Genomic DNA, 14980 nt, shown 5'->3' on the forward strand with positions numbered 1-14980 from the left:
GGTAACTTACTTGAGAAGATATTCTGATCTGTCATAAACCTTTAGTAAAAAGTCTGATGTGTTTAAATCCTTCTGTGATGCTCCTAAAGAACTATATAATACATGGCTGATCACCATTTCTGTTGGATTTTCAACTAAAAACGAAAACAACACAATTAATACATTATGGTGATGCTCTTTCTGATTTTTTTTTAGAACAAGGTATACAACTTCTCAGAAGTATTTTCAAGTTTAGATATATGACATACAGTATTCAGTGCTTGCAGTTTGTTGCTGTGGTTCATTAAGTGTTTCTTGTTTTTTGTTTTCAATATAAATTAGACATATGGTTTTCCTGTTTGAATTGTTTTACACTAGTCATTTTGGGCCCTTTATAGCTTGCTGTTCAATATGAGCCAACCGCAAGGCTCTGTGTAGAAGACCCTATTTTGACATACAACTCTTATACATTGTGACTTGGATGGAGAGTTGTCTCATTGGCACTCATACCACATCTTCTTATTTATATTGAACTTCAGTTTAGTCCAAACCTCATATATAATGATACTAATGCAACATACTAAACTAAGATGAGGCCTCTCGTGGTGGTGTCTAAGTATTCACATAATCGTAATTTTTTGTCAAATATAATCATATAAACATTAATTATCATTTTTAAACAAGATAATCAAATAATCATAAATACAGTCCTACATTATCAAATATTCAAATAATCAGGAAATATTTAGTCTAGTTATCAAATAATCACTTTAAAAATGGTAAATGAAAGAGTTTGCTTTGTGTGCAATGATAAAATTGAAGATGAGAAACATGTTATATTATTATATACTGTCCTCTATGCATGAGTAATCACGTAATCAAAAACCCCATTAGGTGGCTCTAAGATGGAAGTATAATTTGTAAACTGGTCTACTCCCTTACCTTCACATGTAAACACTATAGGCTCAGTAATAAAGTCAGAGTATACAATAATTTTAACAGACATGGAGCACTGTTGTTTGGTACACAACGGACTGACTATGAATCCTAGGTTGGTCTTTGTATCTGTTGACTTGTACCGGGATTTCAACCTGTAAAATAAAACAAAGAAAAGGTTAAACAGTAGTCATGGTTTAAATAAAATCAACCTAGCTTTTGTTTTCTATATAATTACTTTTGAACTGAAGATAAAATGAAGTTGATAGAAACAAACTTAAATAATAAGTTTTATGTATCAACATGAAATATCAATATTCCTGACATCCATTTTCAACATAGATTGTTACTGTCTTTTTGATTTTATTATGAATGAAGAGTTTTGAGTTTTTCAAAATGCATGCTTCAATTTTTGTAGGTGTGAGCAAGCTTAAGGTTGACTTATGATATGTTTATGTTTAACCTATCATGTGCATTATTGTGCAACAAGTTTCAGTTTTGTGTTTCGGTTTAAACTACATCTTGTACATGAACTATATAACAATTATATAAATTATAAAAATATTTCTCTAATTCTTCGTCAATTTATCCCTTTCTGCACCCATTGTATGAAAAAAATTTAATCAACGTGTGGTTCATTTGATCTCAGTACTTCATTGGTTAAAATCCGATTATGACGTCAAATTTTCTTGCTTTCCTCTGAATTTCCTATTGTGACAGCATGAAACCAGATGCTTCGCAGGGCGTAGCTTTATACGACCGCAGAGGTTGAACCCTGAACGGTTGGGGCAAGTATGGACACAACATTCAAGCTGGATTCAGCTCTAAATTTGGATTGTGATTAAATAGTTGACACAGCATAGGTTTCTGACACAGAATAAATGTGTTCTAATGAACTTAAAATTTTTGTTTTCTCTTAGAGCAATTCACTATGCTGTTCAATATTAATCCTCTCAAAAAAATGTTTGAAGAAATTTTCTTTTTATTTATGAAATTTCAAATGAGAAAAATTGAACCCAATTTTTTAATCACATCCCCCTTTCCCTTATTCCAAAACTAATCTCAATTAAAATATTCTAATGGAGTTGGCAACAATAACTACTCATTTAAATACATCATAAAATAAAATGTAAATAAAATGTAAAAAAACTGCTTGTTATCACTGAATGGTAAAGATCATTTAAATTTATCAGTTGGTAGTAAAAAGTGAATATACATTGTATATTGTATATAACAAAGATTTAAGTTGATTCTGGACAAAGAAAGATAACTCCAATTAAAAAAAATTCTTGCAATAAGATATTTCTTGCTTACTATTTTGGACAAAGAAAGATAACTCTAACTAAAAAAAAATTTGCTATTTCACAATATTGTGAAATTAGATATTTCTTGCCATTGCACAATACTGTGCAATTGAAAAGACTTGCTATTCCACAATACTTAATATAATAATTTTAGATCCTGATTTGGACCAACTTGAAAACTGGGCCCATAATCAAAAATCTAAGTACATGTTTAGATTCAGCATATCAAAGAGGCCCAAGAATTTAATTTTTGTTAAAATCAAACTTAGTTTAATTTTGGACTCTTTGGACCTTAATGTAGGCCAATTTGAAAACGGGACCAAAAATGAAGAATCTACATACACAGTTAGATTTGGCATATCAAAGAACCCCATTTATTCAATTTTTGATGAAATCAAAAAAGTTTAATTTTGGACCCCGATTTGGGCCAACTTGAAAACTGGGCCAAAAATAAAAAATCTAAGTTCATTTTTAGATTTAGCATATCAAAGAACCCCAAGGATTCAATTTTTGTTAAAATCAAACTAAGTTTAATTTTGGACCCTTTGGACCTTAATGTAGACCAATTTGAAAACGGGACCAAAAGTTAAGAATCTACATACACAGTTAGATTCGGCATATCAAAGAACCCCAATTATTCAATTTTGATGAAATCAAACAAAGTTTAATTTTGGACCCTTTGGGCCCCTTTTTCCTAAACTGTTGGGACCTAAACTCCCAAAATCAATACCAACTTTCCTTTTATGGTCATTAACCTTGTGTTTAAATTTCATAGATTTCTATTTACTGATACTAACGTTATGGTGCGAAAACCAAGAAAAATGCTTATTTGGGTCCCTTTTTGGCCCCTTATGCCTAAACTGTTGGGACCTAAACTCCCAAAATCAATACCAATCTTCCTTTTGTGGTCATAAACATTATCTTTAAGTTTCATTGATTTCTATTTACTTAAACTAAAGTTATTGTGCGAAAACCCAGAATAATGCTTATTTGGGCCCTTTTTTGGCCCCTAATTCCTAAACTGTTAAAACCCAAACTCCCAAAATCAATCCCAACCTTTCTTTTGTGGTCATCAACCTTGTGTCAAAATTTCATAGATTTCTATTAACTTAAACTAAAGTTATAGTGCGAAAACCAAGAAAATGCTTATTTGGGCCCTTTTTGGCCCCTAATTCCTAAAATGTTGGGACCAAAACTCCCAAAATCAATACCAACCTTCCTTTTATGGTCATAAACCTTGTCTTAAAATTTCATAGATTTCTATTCACTTTTACTAAAGTTAGAGTGCGAAAACTAAAAGTATTTGGACGACGACGACGACGACGACGACGACGCCAACGTGATAGCAATATACGACGAAAATTTTTTCAAAATTTGCGGTCGTATAAAAAGGCGACCATGCCTGATGATGTCACATAGAAAGAACACATCTTTTTGCCATTCAAAATCTAACTGTCAAGAGTGGATAAATATCCTATTACACTCGAAGAAGTGGTAGAATCTATATATATTTAAACGCTATTAAATTCACAAGTTCTAATTATTTCACAACTAAGGATTAACACATACTCCACTACCATCTGACAGAATGCATTGGACTCATCATCAACAAACATGTGCTGCCTCAGCCTCTCAAACGATTTATCCTGAAATTGACATTTAACAAGCATAAATATCTAATATAATACATGATTTAATAATATATTAATAATCTTTATTTGTCATATAAGTAACATTATACTTGTGACATAAACAAAAGTAACAACAACAATAAAATAACTGAGTGGAACACACACATGTCTATATATATACAAGTAAATCTAACTAAGAGTCCCCTGTCCTCAGCTCTAAAGACTGTTTTATAAAGGAACCTGTTTTTTTCACTTGGTTTATATTAGAAGGATTTAGTAGGATTACTAGTTTTTGTGTATCAGATAGATTTGGAAACATATGATTATCTATTGCCATGTCATTAAAAAGTTTTATATGTAACAAAAACATATTTTAAAATCAATTCTGAAAAAAAAGACTTTTCAATTACATAATCTTTCATAATTATCTGAACGTGCTGCAACCACTGTATAAACTGAAAATCTTACTAAACTAAACTGATGTTTCACAGCTTACAGCTTATTTTCTTTGGTATTTTAAAGATTTGAACTTGTGTAGCTTGTGTCAACCATGTAAACAGTCTTATTGTTATAGACTGTAAATTGACCTCAAGAAGTCTTTTGGTTCTGTGATTGCTGCCTCATTAATGTGAACTTATATCCATTCTCTCCTTGTATGCATCATGTTCTTAAGGATAAAAAATACTTTCATGACCTTGGGAACAAAATGCAAAATGTTTAATGATCTGTGATCTGATGAAAAAAAAACTTTCATGTAAGTTTTAAACTCACATAATTTTAGTCATACCTGTGATTTAGGAGGGGGTGGACGAGGTGGTGCTGCTTGTTCAGGTTCATCAACTGGTATTGCACTCTTCAGAAACATCTCAAGCTCATCATGGTTGGCCATTGGACAAACTCCCTGCTCATCATCCTCATCTGGAATTTGTGGATATAATGATGAACTATATCCACTGTCCTTATTACCTCTGTGAACAGGTTGCACATCTGTTGCCTCTGCGAACACAAAAGAGGGAAATCCACCTTTTGGTGATCCCGCCAAAACACCTTCTCTTGAACAGACAGACTCGCTTCTTTGCCGTCTATACAATGGATCAAATGATTCTAAAGATAAATATTCTTTTTCAACCTCATCCCTTTCTTCATCAGACAATTCAATCAAATCACTTCCTTTACGACTTCGTGGTAGCGTGTCATCCACAAAATCACGATTATGAAAATTGTCCTGAAAAACTTCAGAATCTGTTTGTTTTTTATTTCCCCTTATGTTGTCAAATTCACTAGCACTAGAAGTTCTATGAATACCTACTTGAGGCACATTAAGTCTGTGTGTCAACCATGCATCAGTACCATGCATACTAGACGGCCTGTTGGCATTAATTGTAGAACTAATGTTTGGTGTAGGATTATAAGGATGTGGTTGAGAAAACTGATGTTGAAATTTACCAGCCATGACAGCCTGATTTCCAGTTTGTTGTAAATTTGGAGCTGGTGGATGCATAGGAAGCACCTGAACCAGTCCATGTCCAATTTGTAAATTTGTAGGATAAATGTTTGGAGCATTTGAAAGACTTTTTCTAGGAGGTAATGGGGGTCCAGAAGCAGTCACATTTGTAGCACTACTCACAGCCCAAGGATCATTAGATGCATTATTAAAGTTTGGATTAAAAAGTTCTTGGTTCCAACCATAATTTCCAGTTTGTCCAGATGTCTGCCAGGGGGTTGGTAATCTAGCACCAAAATCGTTTCTTGATGGTTCTCTTCTCACTTCTCTAAATGCATGACTAATATCAGGATATGCCGGGTTGTTTGGATTGGAAGACAAATTTTCAGATGACGAACTTGATGATATCTTATTAACATTTTCGTTACTTCCTGAATTGTCAAAAGATAGCCCTTGTAAATCCATGCTGTATTTAGTATGACTAAAGTCCTTTTGATGTGTAACTGTGGGTTGGTCAGGTGACAGAGCTATCAAAGAGTCTCTGTCTTTTGAAGAAGGATTAGGATTTGGATTAGGCATCGTCAATTGTAACGGGCTATTGTTTCTAGGTATGCTAGTTCCTGAGGAACTTGTATTATTTTGCATTGAAAAATTTCCTGTAAAATTATTTTGGAATGAATCTCCAAATGGGTCTGATGCTGGATTCATGAAATTTTGATTCACTGTAGAATCGGGAATATTCCATCCCATTGAAGGCGGATCTGACCTTCGCGATCTTTGAGGTATTGGTGGTGGAGGGTTTAATTGTGGCACTGGGGAATTATTTGTACCCCTCTGTTGGTAGTTGAGGGATTTTCCGTCCATCCCTTGGGAACTTGTAAATGCCATTTTTCAAGATCTTATCATCTAATCTTTTTCATCTGTCTGTAATAAAAAAAAATATCATAAAACATTTAAAACTTTTCATAAATCAATAGCATGATATGACAACGAATATCATGATTATTACTGCTGTATCTTTCAGCTTTCCCTTTTTTTTCAATGTAAAACTCTTTTGCCCACAAATCCTTGTTTACACGGATTCACACTTAGGACAGCTGATGATGAGTCCATCTTAACCCGATAAAATTACCTCTTTAAAATTTGGTGCTGAAAAATATTGCAAACACAAAATAACTTTTTATATGTTTAATACCCAGATGAAAGTGTGAAAATGAAGTTTCTGATTGTTGTAAACCAGGGTAATTTGATTCAAAGAATTTGGAAGAATTGAAGCCAGACTAGTACTTTTTTTCATAAAAAAAGTCGGTTCATGCTGTTATAATATGTACAATAACACCTGGAATGAACACTGTTCAGTGTCATTTAAGTTTTCAAACTTTTGCCGTTACAGGTTAGAAAAATAGGATCTAATATGAAAATCTCTCACTTGTGTCATAATAGCCAATTGCAAGGAAGCCATCTTCTCAGCAGGGTGGCTATCAGTCATGTCAATGAAACGGTTTAGTAATTCCTCAAAATGATTTTTAAACATGAATTCTGGGTTGCATCAAGATTCTATGAACTAATTCCAGAAGTCATCATTTCTTTCTTATAAATTAGAATCTGATTTTTTCTCAATCAAAAGAATAACCTGATAACAGTACACATAATTAAATATCTGCAATACAAATATTTTAACATTCTAAATTTGTTTTGTGTGTATATTTTATGCATTGGCAGATTTAATTATCCAAACTTGAACGCAGACTTCATATTAAAGGTATGCCCGTACCTCAGAAGGCCACCTTTGTAGTTTTAAACTATTCTAATTATAACAAATATAACATTATTCAAATTATTATTTAGAGTTCATATCAATTCACAACATGCATGATATGGTTCATGTAGAAAATAATTAGCTAACTTTTGAAAAATTATCATAATTTTTCAAAAGTTAGCTAATTATTTTCTACATGAACCATATCATGCATGTCAGCCATATTTTCCTACAAGGAACTTGCTTATAAGACACACATAGCTAATTCCTAAACTAAGATTGTACTTTTATTAAGTAAATATGACAAATCTCAAATTTAATAGTCACAATTTTTTAAATATCAATAAAAGCAGTATTACAATTTTCACCAAAAATGTTGAGTTTTTGATTAATACATGTATATATTGATTCTCTGGTTCATATAATTATTAGGGAGTTCCTCAGAAATTTTTGTACCAAGTCTACAAATGGTCATGCAAAGCGTTAAAAATTTAAAGGAGGTGTGTCAATGAGACAGCAATAATGTTTGCACAGACACTTTCATAAAACATGGAAAGATAAAGTGTTTGTTATAATGTACAAATAGTATATTGCAATTTTCTTTAAAAATCTTTAACTGGAGTGCAAACACTTTAGTTAAACTTGCATGTACATGATGTACATGTAACCAAATTGGACAAAGTCAAATTCAGCAAGCTTCAAATTAAATAAATTAAACCCAAAACGTCTCTGAAATTCCATATGTAAGAGTACTTTAGAGTAATATAAGAACTGAGTTCATTATATTAGCTAACTGTTAACTGGTTAAATTACTGTACAGTCACATCGGCCCCAGCCCATTTGTTTCAAATTATAAAAATGACAAAAGTGAAAAACCACTGGCCGCTTGACCAGGATGTAAAACACAGGTGCTTTGAAGAAGTGAAAATGAAAGTGGGAAATGTTTCTATTGCACAGTTTGTTGACTCAGATTCATAAAGCTCATACCGATGCTAGACGCAAACTAGCTAAGATTAATTCTTCCATGTCCACAAACTTTTTTTAACAACATCAACCCACTTCCGGTTAACATTTCATAAACTACCTGATAACATTTCATAAACTACCTTTGCTTGAGGTGTGATATTTAGTAAAAGTGCAATATCATAGATATAATGTAAATCAATTTTATCTTACTATGAATAATTTAATTGTTTTGATGTCCTGTGTGTAACACATTATGTTATCTTTTCGTTTGACATTTTTAAGGAACGATAACTCACTATCAAATAATAATTTTGGGTCTCACTAATTAGCGACAACAAGCGTCAAGAAGCAACAACAAGCGTCAAGAAGCGACAACAAGCGACAACAAGACTTATTTTAGCGACAACAAGCGACAACAAGACTTATTTTAGCGACAACAAGCGACAAGAAGACTATTTAGCGACAAGAAAACATTTTTTTTTTATTAGATATAAAGAAATTTGAATGTAATGTTGTTTTTATTTAATTTAAGAGCAGATATGTCTTATTAAAATGTTTTATTATATAGATAGACGAAGAAATGAAACATTTGTGAGGAAGAAAGATATTGTGAAGTTTATATTAGTATATTGTTAGATGAAGAAATTAACATTTGTGAAGAAGAAAGAGATTAGGAGGGGTCCTCATCCCGAAATCCCGGGCTTAAAAACACGTAATATCATAATACAATAATTAAACGTAATACTGGCTGTTATACATTATAGATGATAAAATAAATATGTAAATAATGTTTCATTTTTTTCTATCAATTTTAACTTTCTTGTCGCTAAAATTATTTTCTTTTGCATATTCTTTTAATATTTATTGCAATAAATAATTTTAATTAAAAAAAAATATGTTTTCTTGTCGCTAAAATAGTTTCTTGTCGCTTGTTGTCGCTAAAATAATTTTTGTTGTCGCTTGTTGACGCTTGTTGTCGCTAATTAGTGAGACCGATAATTTTGGTATCGGGGTGGTTCGCCCTGATTACATGTTCGCCCTAGGTTCATTCGCACTGAGTTTGTTCGCCCTGATAGTCCGTTCGCCCTGGGTTCGTTCGCCCTATATTCATTTATGATAGGTATATATGTTACATCAATGAACGAAATATATATAAATATAATATTAAAATGCTTGTTTATCTATTAAAACTTAAAGTTAAATACATTTGTACAGAATATTTGCCAAATTTATATTAAGTAATTAAATAAAATTATGGCTACATTGTTACACTTTATTTTATGAATTACTTTTAATTACTGTTGATTGACTGTCGTGGCAGCAAGACGTCATAATACCTTAGTCTTTAGTTGTTTTACATTTAAAAATACAATGTAGACTGTGCTCAATCTCATTAAAATCTGTTGTGGAGCGTAGCTAAGCGTATCAGAACATCGGATTTTAATGAGAATGTGTAGTGCTGAAATTCACAGAAACTTATAACCTAGTAGCAGCTAGCTTTAGATAAGGTAACATGATACATCGTAAATATTCGGCGAAATTGTAGACTGACTTCAACACTCAACGCAACACTATACTTAAAAATAAAATCAGGGCGAACGGACTCTGGGCGAACAGGTGTTAGGGCGAACAGAAACTAGGGCGAACCAGAATCAGGGCGGACGGACCCGGATTCGATAATTTTCTTCCTGGTTTGTTGACACAAAAATGGATGCCTTTAGAAATAACAAACAGAAGTGATGCAGCATTTTAACAGGTATGTCTAAATCAAAATGTATCAGTAGTATAAAGAAGATCAAGAGTAAATACTTGTTTCTTTTTTAATCTTTTTTTTGTAACGTTAACGGTGATCTAAATATAGGCTGTTATTATTCGTCACATATTTGGCGGTGCGGTGAACAGTAAAATTTATATTACTTAATCAGTTCCTGATCTGTAATTTGTTAAATGTATATCTTCAATTAACTTATTCATTCATAATTTTTTTTATATTTTCTAACTAATGTTCATATGACATATTTTTTTAATAATTTTTTAATAATTTTTACTAACTGTGTCAACAACTCCATGTTTCTATATATTCAAATATCATATCTGGCTATTTTGCATCTGTTATTGACACAACTAAACCAACATTTCTTACCACTGGAAAAATGATATTAACTTAACACAAACTAAACATTTGCAATCGTATGTTTTGCCGAGTGTGAACTCGCATTACTATAAGACGTGGTACGGTACTTGTCTATCCCAAATTCATGTATTTAGTTTGAATGTTTAATGTTATATTTGTAATTCTCATCGGATTTTGTCAAATATGTTGACGTCTTTTTTATTATATTTATGTGTTATGGTAAAGAAAATTAATCACCGCCTTCATTTATTAGATTTGATTTCGTTCAACATAATCAGTACGATATTTTACGTTTGAAGTTTGATTCAAAACAAACCGGACATAGTTTTATAATATAGTTAATTGCTACCTTAGTTTGATATTAATAAGTATTAAAATGTGCTTTGTTATTAAATGCAATATCATGAGTATTTAGTTCAAATATATAATCTTAAATCAATCCTAATTCTATCTTATTTATTCTTATGTGACGTCATTTTTCATTTTTTGATGATCTGTTTTACAAATTCAAATGACGTCATTTTTTTGTCATTTTTCAGTTTCAAATAGGACGTCACTTGGCGTTGAGGTTTAAACTTATTCGGATGTGTCTACTTTTGTGTTTCAAATGTCTGAATGTCTGGCTATGTAAATGTTTTTCAGTTGTTTCCTGTAATTAGTTAATACTTCAGTTTTATCATGTATACATCTTTTGAATATTCATTTTATAAAATTTACTGTTTGCAAAAGTATAAATTATTCTAAATAATAGGGATGTTCTGCCGCATGGATTTTTCTAGCATTCCACAGGGTCAGGTTTTCGGACCCATTCCCAACTGCAAAAACCCTACATTTTTCCAATTTTGGGATCAAAATTCCCAAATGATCACAAAATTCATTTCCATCTTTATTATTAATGACAGAGATGTTTATTTTATTCAACCGCTAGCTTTATGTCAAAAATCGCCAACAAGTAATGTGTAAATCCAAGTTGAAACATATTGAACATTTTTAGACAAACAACATTGACAAACAATGGCTGCCATAAATAAACAGGAAGTGTGGGAAAATACTAAAACCAGATCAAATCCAGAAACGGACAAGTATATAATTCCGGGTTTGTCAATCAAAAACAGTAAATAAAAAAATTAAAAAAACCAAACATGTGACAGCTAACTTAGCAACACTAAAATTGAAAACTAAAAGATATATAAAAAAAGAAAATTGAAACAGGATATATTTTACAGAACTCAAAATATTTCAGTTCACAAATTTTCATGTCAAAATCAAAAAAATGTAACAATCCTCAAGAAGTTAGAACTCATTATTTTGATACTCAAATGTCATGTTGTTATATTTAAAAACAAAGGTGTAGTCTTTACTTTATTTTCACCAACAAAAAATTGTTTAGTGAATTAAACACACTCAAACTAACATCTGGTATATTGGTTGTTTTTCCCAATCTCATTGAAAACCATGTTAAAAAATTCCCAAAACTGGCCAGGGTCCTTTTTCCCCAAATACCCAGATAAACCCCTGTCTGGTAACTAACAGAAAACCCTTGCCGTTTTTGGCACAACTTTTTTGATCTTTTGGTCCTCGATGCTGTTCAACTTTGTACTCGTTTCGGCTTTCAAACTTTTGTATCTGGGCGTCACACATATGGTCTTGTGTGGACAAAATGCACTTCTCAATCTGGCGTATTAAAATTTTGAACTTGTTGCCTTTTGTTGGCTGTTGTTCGTGTGATTCTTTGTCAATTGTGTTCTCCAATTTATTTATATTGTAGTACTGTGCTGTCATTTTGATGTTATATTTCACATGGCCATAAAAGTGCGAGGTTTGGCATGCCACAAAACCAGGTTCAACCCACCATGTTTTCCTTTAAAAATGCCCTGTACCAAGTCAGGAATATGGCCATTGTTATATTATAGTTCGTTTCTGTGTGTATTACAATATAACGTTGTGTCGTTTGTTTTCTCTTATTTTTGAGTGAAAATTCACATTACGATAATTTGTTTTACCTGCACACGTATAAAAATTGCGGTTTTTATCCAACGACATCATAGGTTTGAACGTAGTTTTCAATTTAGACTCGTTTATATATATACTGTATATATATATGTAGGACTCTAAAGTGCGATGGTACTCTAAAGTGCGATGGTCACACTAAAGTACGATTGTGTGTAACGCTAAAGTACGATGGATCTTTGTTTGCTAAAGTGCAATGGTATAGCACTCTAAAGTGCAATGGAACAAAAGAGAAAGGTTTAAGGGCACTTAGGCAGCAACCATTTGATTTTCTGGGGGGGGGGGCTATGGTTTTTTTTGGAAAAAAAAGTTTGTTTCCAGTTTTTGGAGAAAAAAATAATTTGTTTTTGATTCTGAGAAGAAAAAAAAATGTTTGTTTCACCCTCAGCTGCTACTATATGTAATAATGCTAAAATTGAAAGAAAAAAAATGTTTGCGACTTGTCGCGAAAAAAATAGATTTTTTTTCGACGCAGGCGGAAAAAAAAATTTGTCCAGAAAAAAACCCCATAGCCCTCCCCAGAAAATCAAATGGTTGCTGCCTAAGTGCCCTTAAACCTTTCTCTTTTGTTCCTTTGCACTTTAGAGTGCTATATACCATCGCACTTTAGCAAACAAAGATCCATCGTACTTTAGCGATACACACAATCATACTTTAGTGTGACCATAAATGGTTGCTGGTTTATGTTAAAAAAAAGTCTCTTTGCAAAATCTAGTTTACTATGATATAAACTATAATGCCATAGGCTTTTACTTTACCGGTTAATTATATTACTGTTACTGTTTCTAAATTTAAAAGACTGACCTGGTAATAACTGCTAAAAAGGTTATTTAGGGGTCACAATATACTATATTTCCTTTAAGTGCATTTTTAACAATTCAGGCCTATTGAATTGCTTGTTGGTTGCTGAACGTCCAGTGGCAAATATTTCATGAATGTTCAGGACAAGGGGCATATTGGGTAATTGATGTAACAGCCTATTAATGTAAACACATCCCCTGACTGGGGTTTTAATGGACAATTTATGATTTACGCTTGAAAACGTGTTCCTTTATTTTACCGATGTTTGGGCCAAAATAAATTAATAGTGTGTTTCCGGTTTCCCGACCCTACCTCCTTTCTGACGCCGACCCTAAACATTTTATTGACAAAAATAAAAAAAAAAAAAAAAAATCCGGATTTTTTGGTCTGTCCGGATCCGACTTTTTGTTTAGAAAACTATAAATCTTCAAAACGTTTGATAGCAATGACCAATATAAATATGTCAAGCATTTCATAGACCAAGATTTTAAATAAACAAGCATGGCTGCAGCTATTTATTAGCTGTCAAATATGCAAAACGTGATCACATGTTTGCAAAATATAATGGCATCAATTCTTGATTATTACAATATGATGAATCTTTTTTAAGAATAACATGATGGGCAAAAAAAAAAGTTTTATGACATACGAAAACTTTTGACAAGACCATAATTGACAAATAATTTTAAGAGTAAAATGAGATCAATTTACTGCTAAAATCAATCCAGCTTTTGTTGTAAAATATGCTCAATGTGTAACAAGAAATAGAAAGCTTTCCCCAGTAGGCAGACATGGTGGATGATTCATGTTAATTTATAAATGAATCTGCCCCTGCACCATGTCTACTTTTATTCTTTTAAATTTTCTCTGGCTGGTCCCAGAACAGTTTATACCAGCATGACCAGAGATGGAAAATAAATCTACATTATTTTTCCATATATTTAATATAAAGACAAAAGATTCTCACTTTTCTCAAAACCTGAAATTTAAATATTGTCAGAACCCCACTCCTAAAGATTAAATTCTGTCAAACATAAAAAAAACATCTGTTTATTGAATAAAGGGGGTGCAAGAGCATTGCCCCTCAAAAAATCACAGGCTGCTGCTTAGCACCAATTTACAGTGTTTCTACTACTAAAACAAAAGGGGGGTAGGGAAGGGTAGGAATCTGTTCCCACATGTCTACCTTAACTTTAAGTTCTGTTTAGCTTCTGCAGATACAAAAACATTAAATTGAAAGGAAATTTTTATTATTAATGAAAATATATACAGATTTAATTAAGTACTATTATGAATATCAAAGACGCATGCAGGCTCATCAAATGATTTAATTTGAATCTTTATCTGCTATCATCGACAGAAAAAAATAAAAAGTTTTCATAAAATAAAATGTTTTACCTACCTACCCTACCTAATTTTTTTCAGGGTGAAATAGGAAACACACTATTTATTTATTTTGGCCTTATACTCTGCAATAAAATCGACAATATTTTAACGTAAACGTAAACATTTATCATTAATCTGTTCGCTTCCATTATTTATTTCATCTTCTGGCATGTTCATTTTTGGTTTGTATAAACTACTGTTAACTTCATAATCCAACTACGTTTCATACGCCTATACTTTTGCGGACCATCTCACTTTAGCGTATGGAGGCATCTGACTTTAGCGTAGACCATCGCACTTTAGCATGACCATCGTACTTTAGCATCCTTATCGTACTTTAGATTCCTACATATATATATTATTTTTCAGTTTAGTTTTATTGCCGATTTAGTGTGGCTTTTAATATATAAAAACAAGAAGATGTGGTATAGGATGCCAATGAGACAACCCTCCACAAGAGATCAAATGACACGAAATTAACTATATATCACCGTATGGCCTTCAACAACCACATATTATGTTATTAATGACAAATGTAAAAATATTCAAACAGAAAACTAACGACCTAACTTATGTACAAAATAATGAACGAAAAACACAATGACAAAAGACAACAACTGAATTAAAGGC

The 14980-nt window shown here is 32.0% G+C and overlaps 1 protein-coding gene across 3 annotated transcripts in view; it reads right to left on the reverse strand.

Annotated features, from left to right (window-relative positions):
• Positions 1-6213, reverse strand: part of LOC134683234 (phosphatidylinositol 4-phosphate 3-kinase C2 domain-containing subunit beta-like) — a 44427-nt gene extending 38214 nt beyond the window's left edge. For 2 of the 3 annotated variants that reach the window (XM_063542406.1, XM_063542405.1), the window contains exon 1: positions 11-143. In XM_063542406.1, the coding sequence (XP_063398476.1) occupies positions 11-117 (107 nt within the window). In that variant the 5' untranslated portion in view covers positions 118-143. Of the gene's footprint in view, positions 1-10; positions 144-921; positions 1071-3788; positions 3866-4637 lie in introns of those variants that run through there. The other variant, XM_063542407.1, reaches the window with a different exon arrangement.
• Between the last annotated feature and the right edge of the window lie 8767 nt (positions 6214-14980).

The sequence above is a fragment of the Mytilus trossulus genome, chromosome 9, assembly GCF_036588685.1.
Source record: "Mytilus trossulus isolate FHL-02 chromosome 9, PNRI_Mtr1.1.1.hap1, whole genome shotgun sequence".
In the NCBI taxonomy this organism is placed as follows: Eukaryota; Metazoa; Mollusca; class Bivalvia; order Mytilida; family Mytilidae; genus Mytilus; species Mytilus trossulus.